The sequence below is a fragment of the Buteo buteo genome, chromosome Z (assembly GCF_964188355.1).
Source record: "Buteo buteo chromosome Z, bButBut1.hap1.1, whole genome shotgun sequence".
Taxonomy (NCBI): domain Eukaryota; kingdom Metazoa; phylum Chordata; class Aves; order Accipitriformes; family Accipitridae; genus Buteo; species Buteo buteo.
In genome coordinates, this window is record NC_134204.1 from 3,960,777 (window position 1) to 3,987,505 (window position 26,729).

Here is a 26,729-nt window from a genome sequence, read left to right on the forward strand (position 1 = left end):
AGTGGAATTGCAGTTATGTATGAATTGTGACAATATTTAACAACTTCTGTATAGTTTCTGGTACTTCATACCTAAATATCTTTGAAGTGGTTCTGCCTGCTTTCATCTGATGTACTTGTTGCAAGCACTTCATTTAGTACAAAAAGTACCTAGAGCACGCAGCATTGCCAATACTGTAAATAGCGTTATGGTAGGATAGTTGCTTTGTTCATTCTGTCTCAGTAAAAACTGGTAATAAATTCATAGTGGCAACAACCTGTAATTCACAGATACCAGCCTAAGCATGTGTGTGTGACAGTTCTGGTGCACATAGGGTACTGTTTAAAACTGCTGTCTTTGGGTTCTTTCAACTATAGTCTCAAATAAAACAGCATCTCTATAAAACTGAGTATTGACGAGACCTACCACCTTTATCCCTGGTTATATCTTCTATTTTGCAAATGCACTTGGGGAAAGTACTTGGGGAATGTCTTGGAGTGTGTGCAGCGCAGTGTCCTGCATAGGCACCAGCTTGTTTCATGCTGTGGTCGTGACTATTTGGACACTACTTGCACATACTTGCTTGGATCTGCAAATCGGTACATTGGGCTTTTAACTGTGCTGAGAAACTGAACTTAATTAAGCAGCCTAGGTTGAGTACCAACCTGAGGTGGCTTTATTAGTTGGCATCTGGATGTCAGTGAGGGGATTGTGGATTGTTCTGTGTAGCTGCATCTCTAGCTACCTAAGTTTCTAATTCAGAATTACTGCCACTGCAAGCCAGGATGCAAATGGCTTTCTGTATTCACTAAGATGAGGTTGTACTGTCACAGGCTAATATTAATATGCTGGTTGGCAATGGTCATCTTATCCTGTTCAGCTTTATGCTGTTCCTTTTTTCACCTAGATGGGTCAGTGTCCTTTACCACCTAATCATATTGCAAATACAAGAATCTATTTTTGGGCAGTGTGTTCTAGTTGAGATGATGTCCATCTGTATTTTTGGACTCTTGAATGTGACTATAGCTTGTTACTTTAGACAGTTTCATCCCATGTAGTTCATATCTGGTTATTACAGATTTTGATAGAGACTTTGGTTCTTCCAATAGGGATATAATACATTAAAGCAAGCAATCATATTGCTTCCTTATGAGTGTGGCACAAACCATGTTTGTCCATGTCCATTCTTCATGGGCAGATCAGTAATTCATCTGTATTTGAACTGGGACTTGATAGACCAATTCTGTATTAGACTTACAGATACTATTAGTCCACTAAGGTGGTTTGCACTGTTGGTGCTGATGGGGAGCATCATCTGTGATATGTAGACTAGGCAATACAAATACTTTTGGTCATCTTTGATACTTAGGTTTTTCCTGTGTCCACATTTTTCTTGTGTGTTGTCACTATTTTCTGTTTTACTAAAGAAAGGCAGTTTTGGCACTTTGTCTCAAAATTGTGAAGCATTGCTACAGCTCTTTGCTGTTTAGGTGATTTCTTGCCCAGAGTAGGGTTTTTTTGGAACTCAGATTTTCCTGTTAAAGGAAATGATGAAATGGAAGAAGTGAAGGCATACTGTGTGCTGTTGGATGCTGATAGCCACATTAAAGATTCTTCTTGCCAGAATTGTACAATATCATCTGAGATGCTGCTCCTTATAAGCAGATGAAAAGTCAGGTTGAAACGCCAACTCTTGCAACCCTTTCCACTTAGAGAAAAGCTCTGATGGAAGTAGCTTCGATTCCACCCAGTAATAATTTGTCTGACCCTTTATTCACCACATCAATCCTCTGGTCAGTCCCAAGATAGGAATTGTGGGACTGAGTTGTCCCAGGTTTAGTGTGTAGCAGCTTAACCAGATGTCTGCTAGACTTTGACTTTTTGGATCTCAAAGAGTAGTTGTTATTCCTTGCAAGTATCCTTTAAGCATTTCTCCTTTCTCTGGGAAATAGTTTTCTTTTGTTAGAACTTCAAAACACCTGGGAAACTGAGCCAATTTGATGCTTTATATCCCTGAAGTCCTTTATAATAAATTCACTTATTTTGTGGGGTCTGCAAAAGCAGCAATCTAGTATTCAAGCAAGCTTGCTCTGGGAGTGCTAGAGGCCACAGAACATGGTGATTTGCTAATCTAAGCTAGTGTTGAAAAGATAAAAATATTAGCTTTTGTATAGTTGACCTCGTTTCTGTCAACAGACAAATTGTTTTGAGAACAGCAGTGAAACTGCTCCTTGGAATGAAAGTGTCTGCTCTGTTGAGAGGAAGTATATTAGCTTTAAGCTTGTATTTTGGAGTATATTTAAGTGCTGTCTACACGGGAAAGATTTAAGTACAGCTTGGATGCAGGAGCCAAATTATATTTTGGAAACAATGATGGCTTACCAGTGCTGCAGTGTACAGTGATTTCAAAACCAAAAACCCCTGTTTGGTAAAACATGAAGCCCAAAGTGTGCTTCTAGACTTCAGTTTGAGGGCGGTCTGCTTACTAAAGGTGTAATGGTGATATGTCTTGGCTGCCTCCCTCCTAATAAATTAAATGTGCCTGGGAATGTTCCCAGGCACTGTGGCCAACGGGCTCAGGACTGCCTTGTCCATACTCTTAAACTCTTAGCTACCAGGGCAGGGTGGCTGCATCTGAACTGCCCGCTGCGAGTGGTCCCGATGGCATGTGGCTCACAAACCTGGGAATTGTGTGGGAGAGCAGTAATTGGCACAGCCGAGTGCTGGGGAATGTCCTAGCTGCTTTCTAGCGTACATGATAATGTTCCAGGGCCTGGGAATGTTTCCAGACAAGACTTAACTTATGAGTACAGATGTTAGTCCTTGATTCTTCTAAATTCTTTATGAGCAAAGGCATAGAAGGACTCTTCACATCACGAGCATGTGAGAAAGGTGGATTTAGGGGAGAATGCCTCCTATTTATTTTGGGGCAGTAATTCTGTACTACTAAAAAGTGTGTACCGCCTGTCTCTCTTTTAGATGGTTTTAATGGTGGTTTAAACACCTTTCAGAATGCAGTCATCTTCTTTCTAGCTACCACCTTTCTGGGATGAGTGGGCGTGTCTGCCCTCCATCAGGCTATTGCTTGCGTATGAATGAACATACTGTGGCCTTTCTTGGAAGTGCTGTGTATGAAGTACGCTTTTTTTATGGTTGTGAGGAAATTCATTCTGATAAGGCGTGCGTGTGTGTGAATATTAAGAGCCCTAGTTTACTGTCTGGGTGACTTGGGGGGGCGGGAGGAGGGAGGTCTTGCATCTTCTAGGCAGTGGATCTTTTATGTGAGCAGGAGAGTGGTGACACCACTTTATTTCCTCAGGTATTTCTTCCAGTGAACAGCGAAAACTGTGTTGAGCTGACTTTATTGATCATACAGGATGATTTCCTGCAGGCTCTTCAGTGTTTGATTCTGGATTATTGGAGTTGGAGTATAGTCCTAGTGTACATGAGCCAGTAAAACATTGATATTAATCCCAGCTCTAAGCAGACCTAGATCCTGGAAGACAGCATATCATGTAAGCTGCTGAATATTGGAGCAGTTTTGCTCTAACGGATCCCTTTTTCTCTACCTCCTGGCCTGCCCTCCCTCTATGGTGTCCTGAGTTTCATTGCAAGCTATGGCTCCGTCACACAGTCACTTCAGAGTGCTCTTTGTCTTTCTGTAGGTTATGGAATATGCTGTCAGCTTTGATATTGTGAATATTTATAGAGAGAAGAAGTTAGCAATATAAAATACTGTTCCTATTCATCATGCTTTGTAAAGGGCTGTGAAATTTTACTTTTGTATGTTCTGTCTTTAAAAGTCTTGTGAAGCAAATGCTTACACCAGTGATGCACCCCACAATTTTGGGAACGTGTAATCTGTATGGCAGCGTCAGCTTTGGAGTACTGCTTTGTATAAAGGATCCATTGCTCAAAGGTAGTAAGCCGTCAGAGCTGACTGTGTCAATTAATATGCAGCAGGCTTTGTGTCTGCTGATTGTTCTTCTAATTTGATGTGCGTGATGATCTGTCTTACCAGCAGTAGTGGTGTGTGTTTAAGGACACAGTACAGTGCAGGGATGCTCCCTGGTGTCCCACAAGCAGCCTGTGTGTCTTCAGGGCAACTATTTCAATCCTTACACAGCTTCTGGAAACCCACTGTCCTGGAGGTGTCTTAGGAATATGAAAAAGAGAGGTTGCAGGCTCTACTGATGCAGTGATGGTCAGCATCCCTCTTTGGCCCACTCTTTCTGGAGAGCTGTGATGCTGCCTGTGTCTGAGATGGATGTAACTTGTTCAGGACAATCGGCTCTTTTGAAGAGCTGGATGTATGTCAGAGAATGGGCCTTCGCGTGTGGCTCTCTGCTGCTCTCTACTAGACAAAAAGTCATCTAGTACAAGATTCTACTTGTGTCCATAATCAGTAAAATGCCGAAGGCCATATTTTATTTAACATTTTTATTTGGGCAGCTGCCTATATTTATCACAAAGTTACACTCTTGCTCCTCCTTTGTAGTGCTTGTATAGTTCCACAGTGAACAGAAGAACTGATCTGGCTGAAAAGTAACTCTCAAAACATAAATTTTTCAGCCACGTATGTTCTGTGGTCAGATAGCCAGTTTGTTGATTTGGGTTGCCACTCAACTGCATGGACATTTCAGCCTCCCTGGGATGACATTAGAAATGAGGTGTGTGGGACAGGCAAGAAAGGGACAAGAACCATTCATTCCTTTCATCGGTAGCCCACACTTATGTTTTATTAAAGTCACCGTGGAATTGAGGTAGCTGTCAGCCCTCAGAGTGGTTTTAAGTACAGTGCTGTGCTATCTGCTCTTTAGTTTCATAACACTGATAAATTTTCCCTGTGTAGGGAGAAGAAATAAAAATACCTACCTCGCTTCCTTTTCCTTAAGCACTTAATCCAAACTTGTGACTGTATCAGCTAAGCTTGGTAGTTTATATTTAAATTGCAATACCTATATTTAAAACCAGGAGTTTGGTGAACTTGGATTCTTTTTCTTCTGTTGTAACTTTTCAGAGGCTATTAATTTTAAAGGTAATGTAGCAGCCAGTCAAACTTCAGGCTTTGTAATTAGGAAGTAGAGATGTAAGTTGCTTGTGAACCAAATTCTTTTCATTTCTGAGGTGCAAAGTCTAGTTGTGTGTTACTTATATAAAACAAACCGTCAGTTTTCAGTGGTCACAGAGCAAGTCTATAATAGAGCTGAGATTGATTTATGCTTCTGAAAGTCTGCTGCCAGTTTACAAGCCCATGCTGTTTTCTTGCTTTGCTTAAATCTGCCACTGCTTTTAGTTTGTGCCTGTGACTGAAGGCTCCTTTTTCTTTACTGTTGTGATCTTGTCATTGAACCAGTTTGGTAAAGAATTAGTTGTCTCTCCTTTCCTCCTGCTTGATTTAGCAATTAAAGTTTTGTTATTCTATAGTTAAGTCTTAAAATACTATACTGTAAAGCTGTGTTAAACATTCTGTGTTTTGTATACAGTGGAAAAGAATATTTAGTTGTTTAATCAAGGAGAGTACAGAAAACAGTGAGAAGTATCAGCTACAATGTGCTTCTCTTCAGAATCTGAAATTTCCTGTTTTGGGAAAAGCAGCAAATTCGTATGTGCATGGAGAATGAGATTAATGCTTAAGTTGATGGTACCTGAAAGTTAGATTGTGATGTTAAGTTTCAGATACACATGGCCTTTGTTTGAAGTCTTAGGCAAGCTTATGTTTAAAAACAAACAAAAACAAAAAAAAAAACCAACCCAGAAACTACCCTTTAAAATTGGATTTTAAGAGCTAGGCTGAGGAAGTTTTGCCTGTTTTAAGGAACATTACAACTGTATTGACTACTTAAAACCAGAGAACTTGTTCACCTTTTAAAAACATTATCATTTACCGTGAATCACGTGTTCCATTTTGATAGCCTCCTTCATATAGAAAATATAGCATGAGATGTCAGTTTAAATGCAAGTCTAGCAATGCTCTATCTTCTATGTGAAAGGAAGTATTCTGTACATTTTTCCATGTTTGACATCATGGTGTTTTGAATAACCATGTTCCATATTCATATCAATTTTTTGTTTTTGTTTTCAATTTATGCACAGCACTTGCTCTGAAATTTGGGGACTGAGTACACCAAACACGATAGATCAGTGGGATACAACAGGCCTTTACAGCTTCTCTGAACAAACCAGGTGAATATTCTGCCCTCTCTCGCATCATAGAAATCTTGTGGGAGGGATTGGCTTTGGAGGGTCTGTAATGGGATGCTTTAGCTGTAAAATAGACTAAGATGCTTCCTAGGCCTCTCATGGTACAGCATTTTAAAATACTTGCTTGCCAGTGTAGAAATCCAAGTGTTCTCAGCTGATGTTTTGACCAATGAAACTCTAATTCTGGAATATTCCTTTTTCACGCCAGTGCTATTGAAAGAATGGGAAGACTTGTTAAATGCAAGCCCTACTGTGATTTGGTATTTATATTAACAAAGTTGGGAAACTTAATTCTTTAGACCTAATCTTACAAAGTGTTTAAACTGCTTTGTATGCCACAAGCTTTCAGTTAAATCTTGCTAATTGGCTCAGATATGAGCTAGGAAAGAATTGTTTGTAAATTCTTCAGTAGTTAATGGTGGGCAAATTCTAAACAGGGTCTTTATTTTTTCATGTCACATTACTTGATTTGTGTATTGAGGTTTGTCTCCCATCCCATAACAATCATAAACATCTGCATTAGTGTAAGCATATGCAGTCTGTCTTAAAACTAGCAAAACGTTTTCAGCTGGTAGCAAGGCAGATGAAGTCAAGAAGATAAACTGTACAGCCCTTACAAGATGTGCATTCATGCTTTTTGCATTACAGTTATACTGCCATGTGGATCACTTGGGCAGCTGACTGCTTATAGGCTTATTTGCAGTCCTGTGGGAATTCTTATGCTTAAAGCCATAAAGCATCCATGCCACAGCAAAGCCTTGAGGTTTAGCAGCGGAAGGGACTATTAAGTGTGTGATTTTATTATTTTTTTTAACAACTGTCTTCTGCATTTAAAAAAAAGTATATGAAGCAGTCATCCTAAATACTTGGTTGGAGGTAAAGTGGCTTTTGATGAACTCTATATTCACTGGCAATAATTTGAGCAGCTCAAAAATAAGTTAAGGCACTGCTTGATACCATCATTTTTATCACATTTGAAGCCTTTTAACAAGAGTATAAACGTCACTAACGGTGTCAGTCCACTGAATTCTGAGAATAAATAAACTACCCATCCAATGTGTGTACACTGTTGCTTGAGTGATTAAGAGACAGCATGCAGTCTGTAAATACTTCTCAACATCTTTCCCATATAGATCTCTCGATGGCCGTCTACAGGTATCTCATCGTAAAGGATTACCGCATGTTATTTACTGTCGTTTGTGGCGCTGGCCAGACCTCCACAGTCACCATGAACTTAAAGCAATTGAAAACTGTGAATATGCTTTTAATCTTAAAAAGGATGAAGTATGTGTAAACCCTTACCACTACCAGAGAGTGGAGACACCAGGTAGGAAGACTGCTTCTGACTTTCTATAGCAACCTCTGTATGTACTTGTTCAGTATAATGTTTTAAATAAAAAAAAAAAAGATGATGCTTTCTCTTGCCAGAAGTACAAGACTCTCTCTTAAGAGACAGCTTTTGAGAATACCATCCTCTGGAACTTCTTAGTAGTAAAGGTACTGAAAAATCTTTATGAATGTACTTCAGTACTGCTAGCAGTTTCCAGCTGGCTAAGCATGGTACAGACTGAAAAGGAAAATAGAGATGACTTACCTTTGCTAATGTGGAAGAGTCTTCTCTAGAGGCACCTTGGGAATCTGATTCTTCTGTTAACTAGCAGTACAATTGCAGTATTAACAGTACTGAGAGTCAGAAAACTTCAAAACATATTAAGAAATTGGTAGATGTTTTAGATTTTTTTTTTCCTTTTAGTTCACAGCAGTATGTATTTTGAGGGTATTACTAATGCTTTGAGTTTTGCTTTTCCAGTCTTGCCTCCCGTACTAGTGCCGCGGCACACTGAGATTTTAACGGAGCTTCCACCTCTCGATGACTATACCCATTCCATTCCTGAAAACACTAACTTTCCAGCTGGAATTGAACCACAGAGCAATTACATACCAGGTATTTTCTTAACTCCTACTGCAAACAGTATACTTAACATTGTGCCGCTGGAACAGGGATGGTAATTTCATCCTCCTAAGTGATCAAATTAATTGAAAGATGCACCATTAAACTAAATCTAGTTGATTTTATGTATTAATTCCAGTGGAAATACCTGAATGCTGTTGTTTGCAGAACATGAGCCTGTGTGAAACCACATTGCTGTGGTTTTGCAATAGCTTACTTGGTTTCAATAGCTTATTTAAGATTCAGAATGCTAATGAGTACAAAGTAGACTTTCACTTTATGCTTTAAGCCTGTTTTACCTATAGGGGTTGCCAAATGCTGTGTATAGGAGATTGAGTAGTAAACGGCTGCTCAATCTTGCCATGTGTAGTATATGGAGAAATCTTTAAGTTGCAAACCAGTGACTTAAAAAGTGTTTTGATCTGTAGTTTGCCATCGATCAAGGTCTGCTTTGTGTATTTGTTACTATTGTGTGTGTACAGTTTTGTTGTCTTAGTATGAAAGAACAACCTAACAGTATTGAACTCTTAAAGAATTCCTCCTCCCCCTCTTTGCCTCTTCCCCACCTCAAAACAAATACCAAGACTAATCTGCTACAGTGCACCCAAAAGCCTGTACCCTTATTGAAACACAAAATCAGTGACCTTTGTTTCCTGCCCCAACTTCCTGTTTCCTATCTCTTCAGGAAGTTGCCTGGAGTGTAAAACCAAGCAAAGCTGAAGTTTTCTCATAAATGTTTAGCAGCTCTGTTAGGAACAAGCTGTAAATCCAGATCTGGACTCTCTTGAAGAATAAGATGACTGCCTTAAAACTCAAATATGTGCAATGTACAAATTGTATCCTCATGTCTTAAACAAGACGTTGCTTGTGTTTTCTTTAAATGTATCCAAGAATTGAAATGACACCAAAAAATTTTAAATTACTTTGATCTCATCCGTTTAATTTGTGCCACATTTGTTTCCTCCTATGGACAGCAGATCTTTAAAGAGCAATTTAAAGTGCTAGAAGTTGGTATTGCTTTCTTAATTTACGTATACTTTTTTGACTCAATCTGAGCGCTTTTGATAGCATTTGTAAGCAACTTACTGGAAAGCCACCATTTGAAAATCTAGTGCTATGGAAATGAGCTAAAGCAACTCTAGGTAGTTTTTTGCAGGAAGTCTGTTCAAGGTGACTGTGGGTATTCACATGATATTCAAATGTATATGCTGCTAACCATATCTTGCCTTCTTCTCTTTGTCACTGACACTCTCCTGTTGAAGTCATATCATGGCATCTTACTTTATTTGGCCTTGCTAACTTAATCTTGAATACTTAGCTAGGTTCTGGTAAGTCTTGTGTGTCTTGACAGCCTACTTGAGAGAACCGTTTCTTTTAGCGGTAGGCCAGAGTAACAGCTGTGGTAGTTTTGCACCACGATACTGTGTCAGTACTTGGTCTACACAGAGGTTGTTTTCACTTACAGCTGGGAAGATGGCATTCGTGAAGGTGCAGGATGGTCTTTGGGGCTGTATGTTCCCTTTCAAGTTGTGGATGCGCTGAGCTGCATTGTCCAAACTTCTGGCAGGATTCAAGCTCTGCTAAGAATTTTTAATGCCGCTCTTGAGCTTTTATTTCCAGCTGTGGTGGTGTTCAACCTCTGACCCTAAACCAGTATTAATAGTACTCGGTGGAGGAAATCTTCTCTGTTCAGACAGGGACTAGATGCGGAAAATAATCTGTGCCAAAGAGCCTAGATTAGCAACTGGAAATAGGAGGCGTGGGTTGGGTTGGAAATGGTTATTGACCTTTTACCATGGCTGTGGGCTTAACTACCATGAATGATTTGGAGATGGGTGGAGTCCGCTTCATCACAATGAATTCTGTAAAAATGTTCAAAACAAGTATGATTTTTATCATCATACTTCTTGCTAGTAAAGATTTCCCTTAGTTGTCCTTTTAAATTCTCATTTGAATTTTTTCACATTGATATTTAGCACACTAGTTCTACAGAATGAACCAAATATACAGTCCTTTCGGTTCATTTTTATTTAATCAACTGACTTAATCTAGTTTCCTCTTGCTGACTTCCTTCTGATCGTACTGTATTGCTGTAAATCTCAGGCATGATATTTATATAATCTAATTTTAATTCTTAAGCAAAAGGCTTTATCTTTAAATTTCTGCTGTTTGGTAATATTGTAATTAAATGTGTTTAATCCCTCATATGTCTCGGAGACAATTCTGGGGTGATTGTAGAGATAGTTCGCTTCAAACACTTTCACTAAAGAAATCCAGGTTTTGCCTTTAATATATAGGAAAAGACACTTGCCCAGTTCAAAGAAAATTATTTCCTGAAAGGCAGTTGGTTAACTCATTATCTGGATTACAAAGTACGTTTTGAATGGCAAAAAGGAACAACTATGCTCTCCTGGGTTTTGAAGATATTTCTGTGGAATTAGACACAGTTTCTGATATCAAAATGCTTCAAACTTGTTACTGAGTTTAATTTGTTCTGTGAAACTCCATCTTTAAAGAAAGCTAGTTAAAAGAATAGGTGATCATTTTAATACAGCTTGGAAGTAATAATAATAATGATAATAGAGCTTATGCAGTGTAATTAGTTAGGTAATGTAGTTATTAATGAGTGAAATCAGCTGTTGGGTATTGAAGAAAAATGGATTTGGGGACTGAACTGAAAAATAACCTTTAAATCTAGCAACTTCTATAAAGCGTGGGAGGGCATCTGATCTGATGGTTATACTACATAAAGACAGCTCACTTTTTTTTTTTTTGGTAGAAGTCACCAGATGGTTTTTTTCATTTGTAATTCTACTAAATGTGAAAGCTGTTGATCACAATTGCAAAATTGTTACTCACTGTAGTGAAAGTATCTTGTCTTAAATGGAACAAACAAGGATTATCTGTTAATTATATAACACTTGAGCAATTGACTGGCATACAAGAGATGATACATTTTACATAGACAATAAGGCAAGTAATGGGTTTGAAGTCCTACTGGAAGGAAAAAGGGACAGCAAAATGAAATTCTAATTCAATGTTCAGGTATCACATGGAGCTCATGAAGACTTGAGGACAAAACCCTCAAATGCTAAATCTTAGAAATTTCCCCTGTCATTGAACCAATAGGTGGATTTTATGTTTGGGTTTTTTTGACAGAAACACCACCTCCAGGATACATCAGTGAAGATGGAGAAACGAGTGACCAGCAGTTGAACCAAAGCATGGATACAGGTAAAATTTATTTTTTCACTACTCTGAAGACTTGGGATTACTAGTTGTGATCCCTCTGCATAGCAGCATGAATTCAGCCTGAATGATGACGGTAGTAGCCCTCTGTACAACCTGGTGTTTTCTGTTTAAAATATCACTTTCGGTCAATGCAAACAAAATAGGTTTTTGCTAGGAGAATGCTTTCAAAACATTCCGTGCCATATTAAGTACATTTCAATTGTTTTGTAACAAAAGCATACAGGTCTAATTAAGTCTTCATCAGAAAGCCTTAAAATAGATTTTTAATAGCTGACTGGTTTCAACCTACCTCTAACTTTACCTTCTGGAAACAGGTTCATTGAAGCAAAATGTCTGTTGGCCTAAACAAGTTACAGAAATGCTGCATTTTGAGAACCTGTCTCTGAACTGTGACAACCTTATCCCTTCTGCTGTGTTTCAAATTAATTCTTGTATCGAAGGCTCTATTGAAAGAGTAGTAGAAACATAAAGCATTTGTGCCTTTGTATGAAAGGGTTTTTAGATAATCTGGTTGGCCTTGGACTTGGACAAAGCACAGTTAATGTGCTGGATAAGAACCTCCTGCTGTGTGCTGGCAGAGTTGAGTGTGTGTTTGGTTAGCTAATGTTAGCAACCTTTTTCAGTTAATTGGAATCAACTGTACTAGTTTCTGTAAGAACTGCAATATTTTCCCACTATGTGACAATAGGTACCTTAATTAAAAAAGTTTGACATCAGCAGTCCTTGTAGGAATGTTTCTGTGCAAAACCTCTCTGTATTTTGCCGCCTAGTGCACAAATTGTGTTGGAGACTGCATGTTTTTCTGAGTTTTTTACTTCTTCCTTCCAGGAAAGAACAATTTCCTCAAATGAGGAAATCCAGCTTGTTCTTTTCTAGAGATAAACCCTCTCCTTTGAGAAGAGAGAGGTAATATCTTGATTGTTTTGTCCACTTTTTCTTAGCTTTTTTTCCACTGAACTTGGAAGAAGTCACTACCTTCTCACTGGAGAAGTGCACAAATAGTTATGTTCACAGAGTGTGCATGAAGTGAGAGCTCTGTCAAATACAACAACTAAGATGTTAATTGAGTCTTTACAAGAAGGGGTAGGTTCCCAGGAGTCTGGAAAATTAAATGTAATCTTAATTCAGAATAAGCATGTGATATGCTGGAAAACTGGTTGTAGGATTTCTGAGGTTTCTTATTCTAAAGAATTTTAATGTAAAAGTATATCTAGATAGTGGTCATACCTACCCATCTGAAATAACAAGAATCATTTGCTCTGAAACAATCTGTATTGCCTCAACAGGATCTCCAGCAGAGCTGTCTCCTAGTACTCTCTCCCCAGTTAATCATAGCTTGGGTAAGCTGGAAATACTTTTAATTGTTTCTCTGTGTGTGATGACTCTTCTTTATATATATATATAATTAGGTTAAAAATGAAAATGTACTTTTAAAAAGATCTGTATTGGGAGGAGACTATTAAGTTGGCTTGCTGATGATAAACATAATAGGGCTGGGTTAATAACTTGTTAATAACTACTCTATTTCTGTAACTGTTGAGCTTCTAGCAAAGAGAAGGAATAACATGGTTGTGTGTGCAGGGAATAGCATTTATAAAATAAACAGTTTAAAGGACATTAGCCTATCCATAGTGCTGCCCAGACTTGCTGTCTCCTGTGTATGTGTTCTGCTGCTCTTCTCATGTACTGTTCCACCTGTGACCACAACATAATTGTTGCTCCTGCATTAGTTGCCCACCTGCTTTGATCAGGTGCCACTGCTGTGTGTCTGTATAAATGCCTCAGGAAGATCAGGTTCCCTTGGGTTTGTTTTAAGGAATGGTGACACGATGTGACAGGAAAATGCTGTTCAGAACGCTGAGTAAGTAATTAGGGTAGGTAAAAAGGGGAAGCAGCGCAGGAAAAGCTGAAGATGCACAGGGAAGATAACTGAGCTCTAGTAAGAGAGAGTAAAAGGAGCTAAGAGCTGCCTTTAGATAAAGAGACAGTATAAGATCTACTGTAATACAAGGGAACAACATTTTCATATTAATATTTTTTCCTTTGTGTGATTCAGTCTTTGATAGCTTAATCTTTTCTTTAATGTTGCCAAAATGTTTGCAAGTTATAGAAAGGTAACAGAAATGTCTCAACATCTGGCACTCACAGTAACATTAGCTTAACCATTTTGCTGAGCAAAATGCAAGTACTGAACTACATACATGAGCAATGGTCAGATTAGATCACCCCTTCTCCCCCTCCTCCTTCCCTTGTGTGGAATATTGAATTCCATTCTGTTTACCGGGGTAGGTAAAAATGACAGCAAGCACAATAATTTGAGTAGTTTGAGAAGACCACCACTGTCGTTGCTGGAAGACATGAATAGCAGGGGAGATAGATTTCTTTTCAGCCTTAAATTCTGTGTTAAGCTTATCTTTAAAAAAATTTATTTTTTTTTAGATTTGCAACCAGTTACTTACTCGGAGCCTGCGTTTTGGTGTTCAATAGCATATTATGAATTGAATCAAAGAGTGGGAGAAACCTTTCATGCATCACAGCCTTCCCTGACCGTAGATGGCTTTACAGATCCATCAAATTCAGAACGATTTTGTCTAGGTCTGCTTTCCAATGTAAACAGAAATGCTACAGTGGAAATGACAAGGCGACACATAGGTAAATATCTCTGATCTTTTAACTATTCAATTTCATTTTAGCCATGAAATTATCTGGAATAATCTGGGTAGGATGGGCAGATCTGTGTGTTGGGATCCTTTCACCCTTGCGCAGCAGCCATTGAACTTCTCTCTTCAGGCTTGTCAAGGAGAGCTTGGTCTCTCTTGCTAAGGACAAAAGTGGAAAGACACAGAGGTCACCACTTCTGAAATCAGGGAGAAATGTAGCAGCCAGTTGCAGTTGGGAAGAGACGTAGTGATGGCTGGAGCTGAAAGGAGCTGCCTTTCCTCAATCAGTAGTCACTAAGTCGGTGGCAGCAGCAGTCAGGCTGAGAATGACACAGGAGGAAGCCACTCAGCTTGATTTCTGTCGCTCATGATGCTGTTCTCTGCCTTCTGGAAAAAGATGATGCACCAAAGCATCCCGAGGCATGGGGTTTTGGCTGTCAGGCTCCTCATTGGACCACTCTGCCCTGGGTAGCATTTATATTCAGAGTTGTTTATAATTGAAATTTAAGCTTTAATTACAAAATATTAACATGTTGCTTAGTTGATTCTAATTTATAAAATGCAGAATGAACATTGGTAGTACTTCTTGAATTCTTTTCTGAAATGAGAAAAGCTCCCCTTGATATAACACGCTGTTTTGACATGATTAAGATTTTCTTTGTAATGGTTAGTAAAGAATGTTGTTTTCCCACATTGCAGCATCTTGGCTTTAAGTTCTTCAATAAACTACTTTTTTCTTTTTTTTTTTTCCTGGATTCTTTTATTTAGCAACATTCATGAGATTTTTTTCTTACTATTTTAGTAAAAGTTCAACCTCTTTAGTAGAACTTTCTGACTTCCTCTGTGCCAAGTGCTTGTCTAATAAAATTTTAGATATGCAGAAACCCAGGCTATGCCTATGCCTATGCTGACTGATCAAAATGGTCAATGATGAGGAAAAGCAAAAATGTAAGGAGCTCTCACTTTTTTATTATAGAGCAGCTTGTATTTTGTTTGAAAAATATTTTTAAAGAAAAAGGGGAAGAGAAACTATGGCCTTCAAAGGATCTGTTAATTATAAATAGTTTTCTTTGGGAGATCAGTTGTACATTACTTATCTTAGTTCTGATAGAAATAACCCATACAGATTTTTTTCCACTCAGAGAGAGAAAGCACAAGATCATAATTTGAAAGTGAACAATAGGATTTCTTACAGTTTGGGTTTTTTTTGTAATAGGGCTAAATGAAGTCCTGTTGTTTTTGTCAAAGTATTACAGAGAAGGGGTATGCAGTGGGTTGTGAAATAGTGTGGATGCATGTAAATGGAGAGTGTTGAAGTGGTATACTTGTGTTTTCCTTTTTTTCATAGTGGCCTGTGCCTCTTCACATACAACACTTTAATATTGGCGCAAGTTTTAATTCTGTTGAATCTAATCTTTTTATTTCAATTTTGGTATTTCTTTAAGTGAAAAAGTTATTTAGTAATGAACACTGCTTCCTAACTTGGATTACATGGCTAGAAAATTCTGTCTCACTCTTGACCAAAAATTATTCAGTTCCTCCTTCAAATACTGTGTGTCGTGGGAGAAAAATGCAAGTTAATTGTGTTCTCCTCCTGCTACAGCTGTCAGCCCAGCAGTGTGGTCCTGTAGATAATTGATTTCTGTTTCTCTTGTAGAGAAAAACCTTGGCCTTCTCTGAAACAAAATACTCCCTTGTTTGTTAATCTGCTTGGGTCATAACATAACGAGAGTTCCTTTGAATTTTGCTACAGGAAGGGGAGTACGTCTCTATTACATTGGTGGAGAAGTTTTTGCTGAGTGCCTAAGCGATAGCGCGATTTTTGTTCAGAGCCCCAACTGTAATCAAAGATATGGCTGGCATCCTGCAACTGTGTGCAAAATTCCACCAGGTTAGTAGCCTACCAAAGGTCTCGCATAAAAATATCCAGTGAATGTATTCACTGGATGACCTTTGCTTTCCTTTTGACAGTTCCTTCGTAGTTTTGGGCTTCTGTGTAGCAAACACAAGTATTCATCGATTGTACCCTTTAGACTTTTTTTTTCTTTATAGGATGCAATCTAAAAATCTTTAATAACCAAGAATTTGCTGCTCTTCTGGCTCAATCTGTGAATCAGGGGTTTGAAGCAGTTTACCAGCTTACTAGAATGTGTACCATAAGAATGAGTTTTGTTAAAGGATGGGGAGCTGAATACAGGTAAGAAAAAAACCCCTTTGCTTTTAAATTTAGACTTAATTTTTCTTCTTTCACTAATACACTGTTTCTGTCTGGCTTGAAAGCCATACATATAGGCTTCTTACTGCTATTGTAGATGTGCTGTCTGCAAGTTGAAGCTGTATTTTCCTCTTTCTCCCCCTCAGCTGTGGAGTTCCTAAGTCATAAAGAGGAGTAAACTGATTTTGGTATTGCACTGAAGTCAGCTGTTGAGCAAGGAATGTTGTCAAAGTTCCATTTCCTCGCTCAGTCCTGCTTGCTTGCTTATTGTGGTGAAATCACTGACAACATGTAGGAAGTTTCATAGATTGTGCTCTGAGATTGTTTGCTGGTTTAGACACACAGTCATTTTGGTCTCTGTTCTGTTCTATAAGGAGTGTAATGAGTTTGTTAGGTTGTGGTGCGGGATGCAGTTGGTAGTACCCGATGGAAAGAATTGGAATCACTTGGAGTGTGTTCTGCAGAATAAAACAGCTGGAGAGCACACATTTAAGGGATGGCAAATATTTTGGAACTTGTAGTGGGAAAAACTTTGCAGGAGTAAGATGACTGAGTGTTTATGTAGTAAAACCGCTAAAAACAGTTTTTTGAGTGGAAAAAAGTCTTTTATCTGCTTTTTTAATAGATTCCAATTGTATTCTCTATTAGCACAAACTAAGAGCTATAGTTGAGGATAGTGCCTGTTTTCAATGTAGTATGGGAATTTGGGAAGAAAAGGAATTGACTTAACTGAGCAGTATTAAAGATTTCATTGTTTTGGAAAGCGAGGGATGTGGTTTTAAACAAATCCCGTAAACCTCTCTAGAAATTGTCCACTGAAAGAATGAAGTCTGACATATCAATATCCTATTGCAATACATAATGGCTTTTTTAAATCCATGTAACTTCTGAAGTTGAATAATGGCATGTATGTTCCACTGTGAATCCTGGGGTTTCGATTCTTTTATCTGCTCTTGAAATATATACATGTAAATAGCAGTGTCAGTACGTGGGGGAGGCTTCTCAGCTAAATGAAGCCAATTTTGTAAAAGCCTAATTAGATGAAATGAGAAATTTGAGTAATGGAATAAATTGGTACCTCTTTGTTAGCAAGAGGTACACAAGAAAGAATCTGGCTCAAGTTTAAAGAACTGCTGGATTTGGCTCAAAAGGAGTATGTATACACTCTACGCATAATTAAATACAACATTCAAATCAGAACAGAAGAAAGGCTTAATCAGTCAGATTATATGGAGACAACTTGAAGTGAATGGAGTGTAAGTGCTGGGTTAAAACAGTGGGGAGGCTTTCGGTAAAGTTACTTCTAAGGAAGGAGAATGTTGGTTGTTAGTAGTCTATAAACCCTTCAGAGATCATAGGAGTAAAAAAGCTGCAGTGAAAATGCTGCCAGAACAGCACAGAAACTGATTACTGACATAGTGCTGAACTAGTTTCTTTGCATCTCTGTTTAAGATGATGCTAATAAATTATTGATGCACAAAACTTGTAAGTTATGCTGCAGTTGTGATTAAAGCAAGAAGAGGTTGCTCCTGCAAACACAACCTTGAATTTAAATGTAGTCCAAATTGTCAAAATAGACCAGGAAGCACTGTAAAATCCATCATTCTTGTTAAAACTTCCGTGCTTCATTATTATGTCAAGAATGTTTCTCATAGAACAGGTTTTGGCAAAGCCAAAGCATTACTTACATTTTAGGCATATGGCATATGTGCATAAACATGCAGATATGGCAAGGTGGTAGATTTTATGAGCTTGGTAGACAAAATAGTTTATAGCTTTTTGCTCGCTACATGTTGGCTTGAATTGAGGATGGTGGTAGAAGTTCAGATCAGCAGACAAGTGTTCACATTAACACAGGAACTATCCCTGTCTAGGGTCATCTTCTGAAGAAAGTTAAGTAGAGGTAATTACAACAGAGACTCAGTGATATATGAACTGGAAATCCATGGTAGAAGAGGCTGAGTTTTAGCTTTGAGATGGCTGCTGAGTGACTGTCACTATTTTATCAACTTTTGCCAGTGTGGTGCAAAGCCAGAGTTGTTGAACAGAACCAGTTATAAAATGTTGAGGAAGTGTGTTGTGGAACATATTGTAGGGGAGTTGACAGCGGTGGAATAATGAACTTCCTTCTTTGGGAGAGGATTCAAGACTAAATGGAATTGTGTTTCCTGTGGTTTAGATTGTTCTTCTATTGGATCACTTTGTTGTGGCATAGGCATTTGGGGCTAAGATAACAATGTTTTTTAAAGTGCTGAGAGAGCAGAGACCCCAGTTGCTTTCTTCTCCTAGAAAATGTGAAACCACAGACAGCTTTTGAAATCCATCCTCTCACTGGCTTAATCTTTCTGCCTTTTCAGTTCCTCTGTTTATATAAACAGATTTCCTTAAAGCGAAGGGTTGCAGTGCTGACAGTAAAAATGAAGGGGCTGGGTTCGTGCCTGACTAATCTGCTGCCTTTGAATCTTAATGCCTCCTTGCTTTGACTTTGGGATAGCTAGAATTACTAGGAAAAACTGGCTTAGCAACAGTAGTCTTGCCAGTCTAGTTTGAGAAAACTCCCATGCCTGGAGTGGGTACAGTGAAATAACAGGATTTCTCAGGCAGAGTATGTCCAATACTGATTTCTGTACTTTGGAGATGAGGAGGAAGATTTTTGAAAAACAGGTCTCTGAAACAGGAATATATGGGAGAGCGAATGAAGCTCTTATGGTTGTCACTCCTTCAGCTTTACTGAGGCTTTCTACATGGTGTTTAATTAAGGGCTTCTATTGTGGAAAATTACAGGCAAGTTTATGTAGAAGAGAAGGGAAACACAATTTTTACTTAAATTGTTTGTGTGAGGATGTTACGGTACAAAACACATGTAGAAGTATAAGATTACAGGAAATCGGAGACGAAGTTTGGTGTTCCTTTGAGATAGCATCAGTTAGCGCAGTATAACCACACACTGTGTTTTGACGTAGTGTTTCTGACAACATCTAGCAGTTTCCTTATACATTTACCTTGTCAATTACTCCAGAAAGCCAGACCTTATGATCACCATAGCATTGTGCTGTTTGACCATGCTGACAGTGCCGAGCCAAGTGTTTCTATTCCATATTTCTCAGTAGTTGTCTACAAAATTCAAACCCAGTTATGCATGCAGACCCTTTGAAGGTTAAGATAGAGCTGCACACAGCTATCTGTGATGTGACCACCACATTGGTTGGACAATCTTCAGTTTTGAATTTCTTTTTAGAAGTAAGGCTCTTTGTGTGGCACTTGAAGCAAATGCTGCAGTTCTTATCTTATTCTCCAGAGCAGAATATTCTCGATGTACTGTAGATAAGCATGTAATTATTGATGTATCTTATAGATGTGGGGTGTTTGGGGTTTTTTTGTTGTTTTTTTTTTCTTCAAAGGTTGTCTGAAAATAGCTTAGTAATAGTTATGGTTGCAGATTTTTATCTTTCTGCGGATGGAAACATATTTGATCATATGATGGAGAACTTTATGGCAGCCAAAGCTGCTTTCTGACTTTCCTGTTATTCTTTATTTTCTAGGCGGCAAACAGTAACAAGCACTCCTTGCTGGATTGAACTCCATCTGAATGGACCTCTACAATGGTTGGACAAAGTATTGACTCAGATGGGCTCCCCTTCAGTACGCTGCTCCAGCATGTCGTAAACTCCTTCCTCCATTACCAGTGGGCTAAATATCGAGTCCGATCAACAGACTTAATATAACAGCTCGTCTGTCGTAGTATTTGTGTGTGGTCCCCATGAACTGTTTACTATCCAAAAAGGTTTTTAAAAAAAAAAAAAAAAGAAAAAAAGAAAAACAGCACTTGAGGTCTCATCAATTAAAGCACCTTGTGGATTCTGTTTCCTATACTCTGATACTAGATGAAAATTTAGTGTATAGAAATGCCTTCTTCAGAAAGAAGAAGGGACAGTTCTAAAGACTCTTAATGGTGTTTTTATTGGGTATATAATTGAGTGTCCTAATGGTTTATCAATAACATGAATAGCTAAGTATATGTACAGGTAATGTATCATGATCTCAAATATCACGGTATTGTGCTGTTCTACATTTTAGTTCCCATAAATAGTTGTTTGTTTTTTTGATTGGGGCAAATCTCTCATGAAATTCCAAGACTCTACTCCTTTATTCTTTTATATTTTTTTATATAAGCAGGTTTTCGAGTTGTCCTAAACATAAAAAGCAGACTTTCCTTGTAGAAAAGCTTAACTTTTTGCTGCCTTCTTAAAGAAAAAGAAAATCCCTCCATTGGAAGGGAAAGAAATGTCTTGAGATTCATCTGTGAAATCTTAAGACACTTTATATGCTTAATGGGGCCTAAAATGAATTCATACTATAAATTCCAAGTATCCATCACACTAGGAGTCTACTTTTCCCTACCCATCTGAGTTGATGCATCTGTTACCAGCACTATTGCTGGCACTGCTGTAATTTGGGACTTTTTTGTACCTTGAATCATTGAAATCAGTATTTTTTCTCATGGAATGAGAATTTACTATAGCATTGGATACTGGATTAAGTACACAAGGTTATTGGCTTACCCCTTACATCTGTATTTTTTCATTAAACAGATGTCACTAAAAATCATGGTTTTTAGGTTTTGGAGCCAAATACCTTGAAAAATCCTTTCCCAGGGTAAACTAGACTCTTTCGTATAGGTTTTAAATAGATGCAGCTTCTTAACATATTTCAGTAACAGAGTTTAAATTTCTGATCTGAGTGGCTTTCTATAGCTTACTTACATACCAGATCATACGCATTCATTATGTCATAATGGGCCTTGTTATTAAAAGTAGTTGCTTCTGCAAAACCTCTAGGATAGTGGTTGCTGAGGTATGACCAGCGAAGGAGGACTTCTAGGTTCTTCGTGACAGTGCATGTTATTGTGAACCCTTGGACACTACAGCTGCACCATATTAAAAATATTCTGAAATATATTCTACAAATAAGTCTGGGTTGGGGAAGGGTTGGGAAACTGTATAGAAGGGTTATTCTGACTTGAAAAATATACATCTTACTAACAATCTTGTGATCTAGCTGTCTGTCATTCTTTTGTTATTGTGGCAGTAGCAGGATTGCCTTTGTCTGTTTTTCCCATTGTTTCATTCATTACACTAGTACTGTACTTTGTAAGTACAGCTAGTGATAATTTAGCTTTGAGAACAAAAATGTGGCCAGTGTTACAGCTTTTAATCAGTTGACTGAATTGATGATAGTGATGGATATTTTTATGCCATAATGACTAGGGCATAGAAGCAATACCAAAAATCAAGCCTTGAAAAAGTGGGCCAGACACCTTTTAAAAAAATTGGCAAAGCAGTTACCAGTTTGTGCTAGTTTTACCAGTAGACTAATGTATTGGTAGAACTTGTGAACCTAAGAAATAAGCTTCATGCGTGTTGCATTTGCCTAATATGTGAATACACTAATAAAAGTTTTAATTCTCATGATGGTTGGTTTTTTATTAATTGCTGTATGTATTTTCTCTGGAAGGTTATAAATCATTCTAACCCACCTAAATAAATGGCAGAAGTATCCCACACATTGTGGCTAGAAATGTATACTTTAGATGTTAAAATCACGTCTTATATAGCTGTCGTGGAGGTTCTGGATCTGTGTGTGTTTAGTGATACAGACTTCTACTCCAGATCAAGTTTATTAAAGCAGTTGCTTTTTTCTGCCACGATCAAATTACGTCCTACTAGCTCAGATGTTTACTTTCACCTGTGAAACAGTTAGATAAGAGCAACTTGTCTGAGTGAAAGACTCCATTGCATTTATGAGCAGGTTGCAGCTTGAATCAGTTGGGTGACCTAATTCTGTAGTCTCTTTACTGTGGATTTCTGTATGTGTTCTTTCAGTTACGCCGATATTACTTGCTTTCCCTTGAACATTGTAATAACCTTGACTGTACCCTATTTTGGTGGGGACTTCCAAGTCATGTACAAGGACACTGCAGGCATTATCTGTGGTGCTGTCTGCATGCAAGGCCATCTCAGTCTGTGTAGAAGTCACTTTTTTTGACTTCTGTTAGTACCACTAAAATATTCTGCCATTACTGTTTCAGCCACTGCTTAGAGGAACAAGGGAGCTTATGTGCATTCAAAATGTTTGCTTGCCTGTATTTCATTTAAATGCCTTTGGCAGTTCTTGAGTAACTTTAACCTACTCCTGTTTCTTAATCCAGTGCCTTTCTGACTTACCCTACTGCTGTTCTGCTCTTCCTCAAAATCTGACCAGTGCCTGCTCAACCATCTTAATGTGGAATGCCTGTGGTACGTAAGGAATGTGACTTCATCCCTCTTCTCTTCTGCCAGTCAAAAGTATCGATGTCCAAAGTACAAATGAAAAGTGAATTATTTTCTTTGAGGCTGTTTTGTTAAATAAAATACTTGCCAAGCAGGGAGTACTCATAACTGGAGATACTTTAAGTGTGGGTAGCCAGCTGCTTACCTGTATCGTGAAGCTGGAAAAACTATGTATGTAACTGTTGCCTTAAGTTTGGACTGGGGTTCTGTCTGCCTGGGTTCTGATCTCTCTCTTGTCACTAGCCCTGTCTGAGCTTGATTTTCATAGTACTGCCAAAGCTAAGTAATGAAAAATCAGGTAGTTGATGTAAATACCTGACCTTAAAAATTATTTTTGAGATGCCTTTTAGCAGCTTGGATGCACTGAGCTGACATTTCAGAACCCTTCTCCCTCCAAAGAAAAACCCATTTTCATTTAGATGTTGTTCCAGGGCTGAGGCTTTGAGAACAATGTCAAAAGCCTGGACTCTTGCACCTTTAAACTGTGAGAATTGATAGTAGAGCATCATCTCTGTGTATTTCCCTCTTCCTTTTGTGCATGTTTCCTATCTAGGTGGTAACCTCTCTGCAACAGGAATTCTCTGCTGTTACTTTAGTGTCTTGCATGGAGTCCTTTGGCTTGCAGTTGCTGTTACACAAATCTAGAACATGGTGAGAGCTGTGGTGTTTTCTTGTTCTTATTCAGGATGTTGTGCTTAATCAGAACTTAACTTCCTTGAGACTGCAGGCAAGCAGCGTAAATAGTTTAACTTCAGACTCCCTGCATGAGTAGCAGGGAGAGGTAAAATCTGAATTGCTCTCTGGTAGAGAGCCTAGGCTGTTGGCTGAGGTGCCTGATTTAAATGCATAAAGTAAGTATGAATATCTGCCTTAAAAGGTTCTTGGGTGCTATCATAGTAGTCAGCTTAGGTGTTTAGGAATAATAGCTTTAAGCTAATTTACACAGTGAAGACTAAAAATCACAACTACCGTACTTCACCAAGCTTTCTATTTTCATGTGTCCAACTTGACTTTTCATGTTGAAGTGTGAGGGTGTGGAGTTTGGGGGTTTGATAATCATCTGCAGCTCTAAATTGTTGGCACAGTGAACGGTGTTTTGTTTTAACCTTCAAACTTGTCATGCTTCGTTGTGGTTACAGCTTTTTTTTTTTAGCATTGCAAACTGAAATTTTACTGCAGCTGGGTTTTGAGTTAAAATATTGTGAAATACAGGATTTCACTATACTCCACCCACACAGTGTTTTCTGTGATTATGAAGCAGTGTTCTTTTTACTAAAACAAGTTTGACTATAACCTAATTTTGGGGACACTGAAGCTTTAATACTAGCTCTGAAGAGTCAGTGAGGTACTGTCTTTGTTAGAAGAATTACACATATAGCGAGTAGCATGCTTGCTGAAAGTGCTTCTGAAAAGCCCTGCTCAGGGAATTAAATTGCAACTGATCTGAAAGTTTATTACTATTAAGAAAATATTAATGAAATGTGTTGTTTTCTAAACACTTAAGCTTGGCTAGTAAATAGCCATCATAAACTGTGTTAAAGGAGGCAGTTTAAAAATAACCTTTTGTCATGTTGGTCCTCTTTTCCATCTCTCTCTCTTGGGTAAAAACATCTGTAAGGTTGCTGTTTCTTCTCTTGGGAAAACACAGTTTGTGGAGTAAGTTTCTAGTACTAGACTGTCACAGCTACAAAAACTAGAATCAAGGCTTCAAAGCTGAGAACAGTCTTTGATGTTACATTAGCTGTTTCATTAACTGTAATCAGGATTAAATCTAGTTAGTTGGCGGAAGAAAAATGAATAACAAATAACGGATATGTAAAGATGTCAGACCTCGATGCTCTTGATCCCTTTCCCCCATGTAGAAGATCTAGTCAGAATGGGTTCAGTAAAGTCCGGCTGCTTGTCCTGTTCCTTTTGGAATAGGATCCAAAATGGCAATGGGCATAGATGCTCCAGCCCTACTGTCTTTTGCTTTTAATTTGCAACTGGGAAAGTTGAAACAAAGCTTCTGTTGCTCTTGATTTTTCTGTTAACAGCATCTAGCTATTTGCTCATCGAAAGCTGTAGTAAGGTATCGTAGAAGATTGAGGTATGCCTCATGAATTAATTGAGCTGATGAGCAATGTGTACCTGAGGCTGCAAATTCCGTTTGATTTTAAAACTTTGCTTTAAAGTCTTTCTTACTTGCCTTTTCATTGAAGTAAAATTCCAAGAACGGCTGTTGCGGTGCCAAGTGTGGAAGATTATTAAACTTAGGTTGCCAGCAGTTGCTGTATATCTTTGGATAAAGAGATGGGTGCTGTCCATCAGTTCTTATTTAATCTTTGAGAGGAGTTGTCTAGGTGGTTGGTCACCTTTGGTCAAGGAGTAACTACGCAGGGAGGCTGGAGCCTCAAGCATGCAGCCATTTTACAAGGAAGCTGGAGGAAAGGCAGTTCAAGCTGTAGAGCCATACTGTGGACCAGGGAATTGCAGACTCCCAAGGGTTATCTGCCATACGCTCCGAACTCTTCAGAGATACAAAACAGTTGGATGGGGAATAGTATACAGGTAAGCTTAAGTTGTCTGGATGCCTGAATTACTTGGAAATAAAACTAATGCATAATGAAATTAGAAACACTTCAGAAGTCCTGTCTTTTCTGTTTGTGTTGCATGTCCTTGAAGACTTGATCTGTAGAATTCACAAAGTGAAGCTGAGAAAAAGATGTGCTTAAGCAGTTGAGATTTGGGTGGAGGTTATTCAGAATGGATTCCCCAGGGCTTTCACAGCGGGGTGTTGGTGTATTTTTTTTTTTTCCTGTGGAATCACTGATGGAGCCTGTGGTTAAGAAACAGCAACAAAAAAAAAAAACCAAACCAAAAAAACCCAACAAAAAAACCAAAAAAGCCTTAGGCAGCAGAGGCAGGCTTCTCAGGAGAGGAGCAAGATCGGAGCCTATTGAAGCTCCGAGAAGAGCAAATTTATCTTGCCACAAAACAGTGGCAGGCAGTGCTGAGATTTGTAAACTGGAGGAAATCTGAGTAACACCATGCATAGGACTGTGTACTATCAGAGGGGATGTTAGTTCAGGTACGGGTCCTAGTAAAATTTCTTACAGATCTGAGCCAAGTTGTGTACAGACAAGAGTTGTGCTGTGCGTCTGTGCCGTGCTTCCTCACGTGCTTCGTTCCAAAGCTAGCAAAGGCAGATGAAGCTTGGGCTTGTCTCTGCTGCCAGTGGGTAAAAACTGAACTGGGTCCACTTGAGGGTTGAATTAATGTTCATTACCCAGACTGCTGTCTGAGAGTGGAGAAAGGACTTCAGAATTAGTTGCCGTGTATTTTTTGTAAGTGATCTGCTGAATAGCAAAGAGCATTGACTTTGGTAGAAGAGGATCTGGAAATAACTAGATTTGTATTGGGCAATAAATCAAATTGTCTTTTGGACAAAGACTGTCAGGCATCTGAGGAGCTAAGCAGTCTCAGAAGTATGGAAGGACTGTTGAGCACTGAGGCAGGCTCTGTAGAGCATCCACCTCCAGACTGGACATACCTAACAGGATCCTGGTTTGCAGGAGATGCATATACAGCACTGGAGGTGTACATTCGTATGCTAACGTAAACCTTCTCTCCTCTTTTTGTAGTTAAGCCTTAGAAATGATAACATTAATTTAGGAACAGTAATCCCCTTCTAGACAAGTACACTATCTCTTCTTTTACAGCTTCAGAACTTTGAGAGTCCAATGGGAGGAAAAACCACAGCTATTAGCAACGCTGATGTTAATACTGATGTGAGGGAAAACATCTTCATAATATACTCAGATGTTGAGGTTTGTGCAGCATATGAAATTAAAATGGGCAAAGAGCCAGGGCTGAGAAATACTGAGGTTTAGTAGAACAGGAAAAGTGGTGGAGCTGAAAAAAAAAAAATGAGTGGCTGATGCTCAGCTTCAGCAGTGCTATGCAGTCAGAAAAGCACCCTTACCAGTTATCTGAACGCTCTTGATATATATCTGCTAGTTAAAGATCTCAAAGCTAGTTTTCCTTTTGTTATAGCACTGAAAGAGCTGTTGGAGCACAGTAGCAGGCTTAATGGAAATGGGGCTGACGGGAGCACAAATCTGGTTTTGCATCTCTGTTGTTAAAGCTAGGACTCGGTG

At 38.6% G+C, this 26,729-nt stretch overlaps 1 protein-coding gene across 2 annotated transcripts in view; it reads left to right on the forward strand.

Annotated features, from left to right (window-relative positions):
- The window catches only part of SMAD2 (SMAD family member 2), a 52,448-nt gene extending 30,719 nt beyond the window's left edge, over nt 1-21,729 (forward strand). Inside the window, exons 3-11 of one of the 2 annotated variants that reach the window (XM_075021431.1) lie at nt 6,076-6,165; nt 7,317-7,510; nt 7,994-8,128; nt 11,294-11,368; nt 12,673-12,726; nt 13,826-14,038; nt 15,800-15,937; nt 16,099-16,243; nt 19,804-21,729. In XM_075021431.1, coding sequence (XP_074877532.1) covers nt 6,076-6,165; nt 7,317-7,510; nt 7,994-8,128; nt 11,294-11,368; nt 12,673-12,726; nt 13,826-14,038; nt 15,800-15,937; nt 16,099-16,243; nt 19,804-19,927 — 1,168 coding nt within the window. In that variant the 3' untranslated portion in view covers nt 19,928-21,729. The remainder of the gene's footprint in view (nt 1-6,075; nt 6,166-7,316; nt 7,511-7,993; nt 8,129-11,293; nt 11,369-12,672; nt 12,727-13,825; nt 14,039-15,799; nt 15,938-16,098; nt 16,244-19,803) is intronic. The other variant, XM_075021432.1, reaches the window with a different exon arrangement.
- Nucleotides 21,730-26,729: the final 5,000 nt, after the last annotated feature.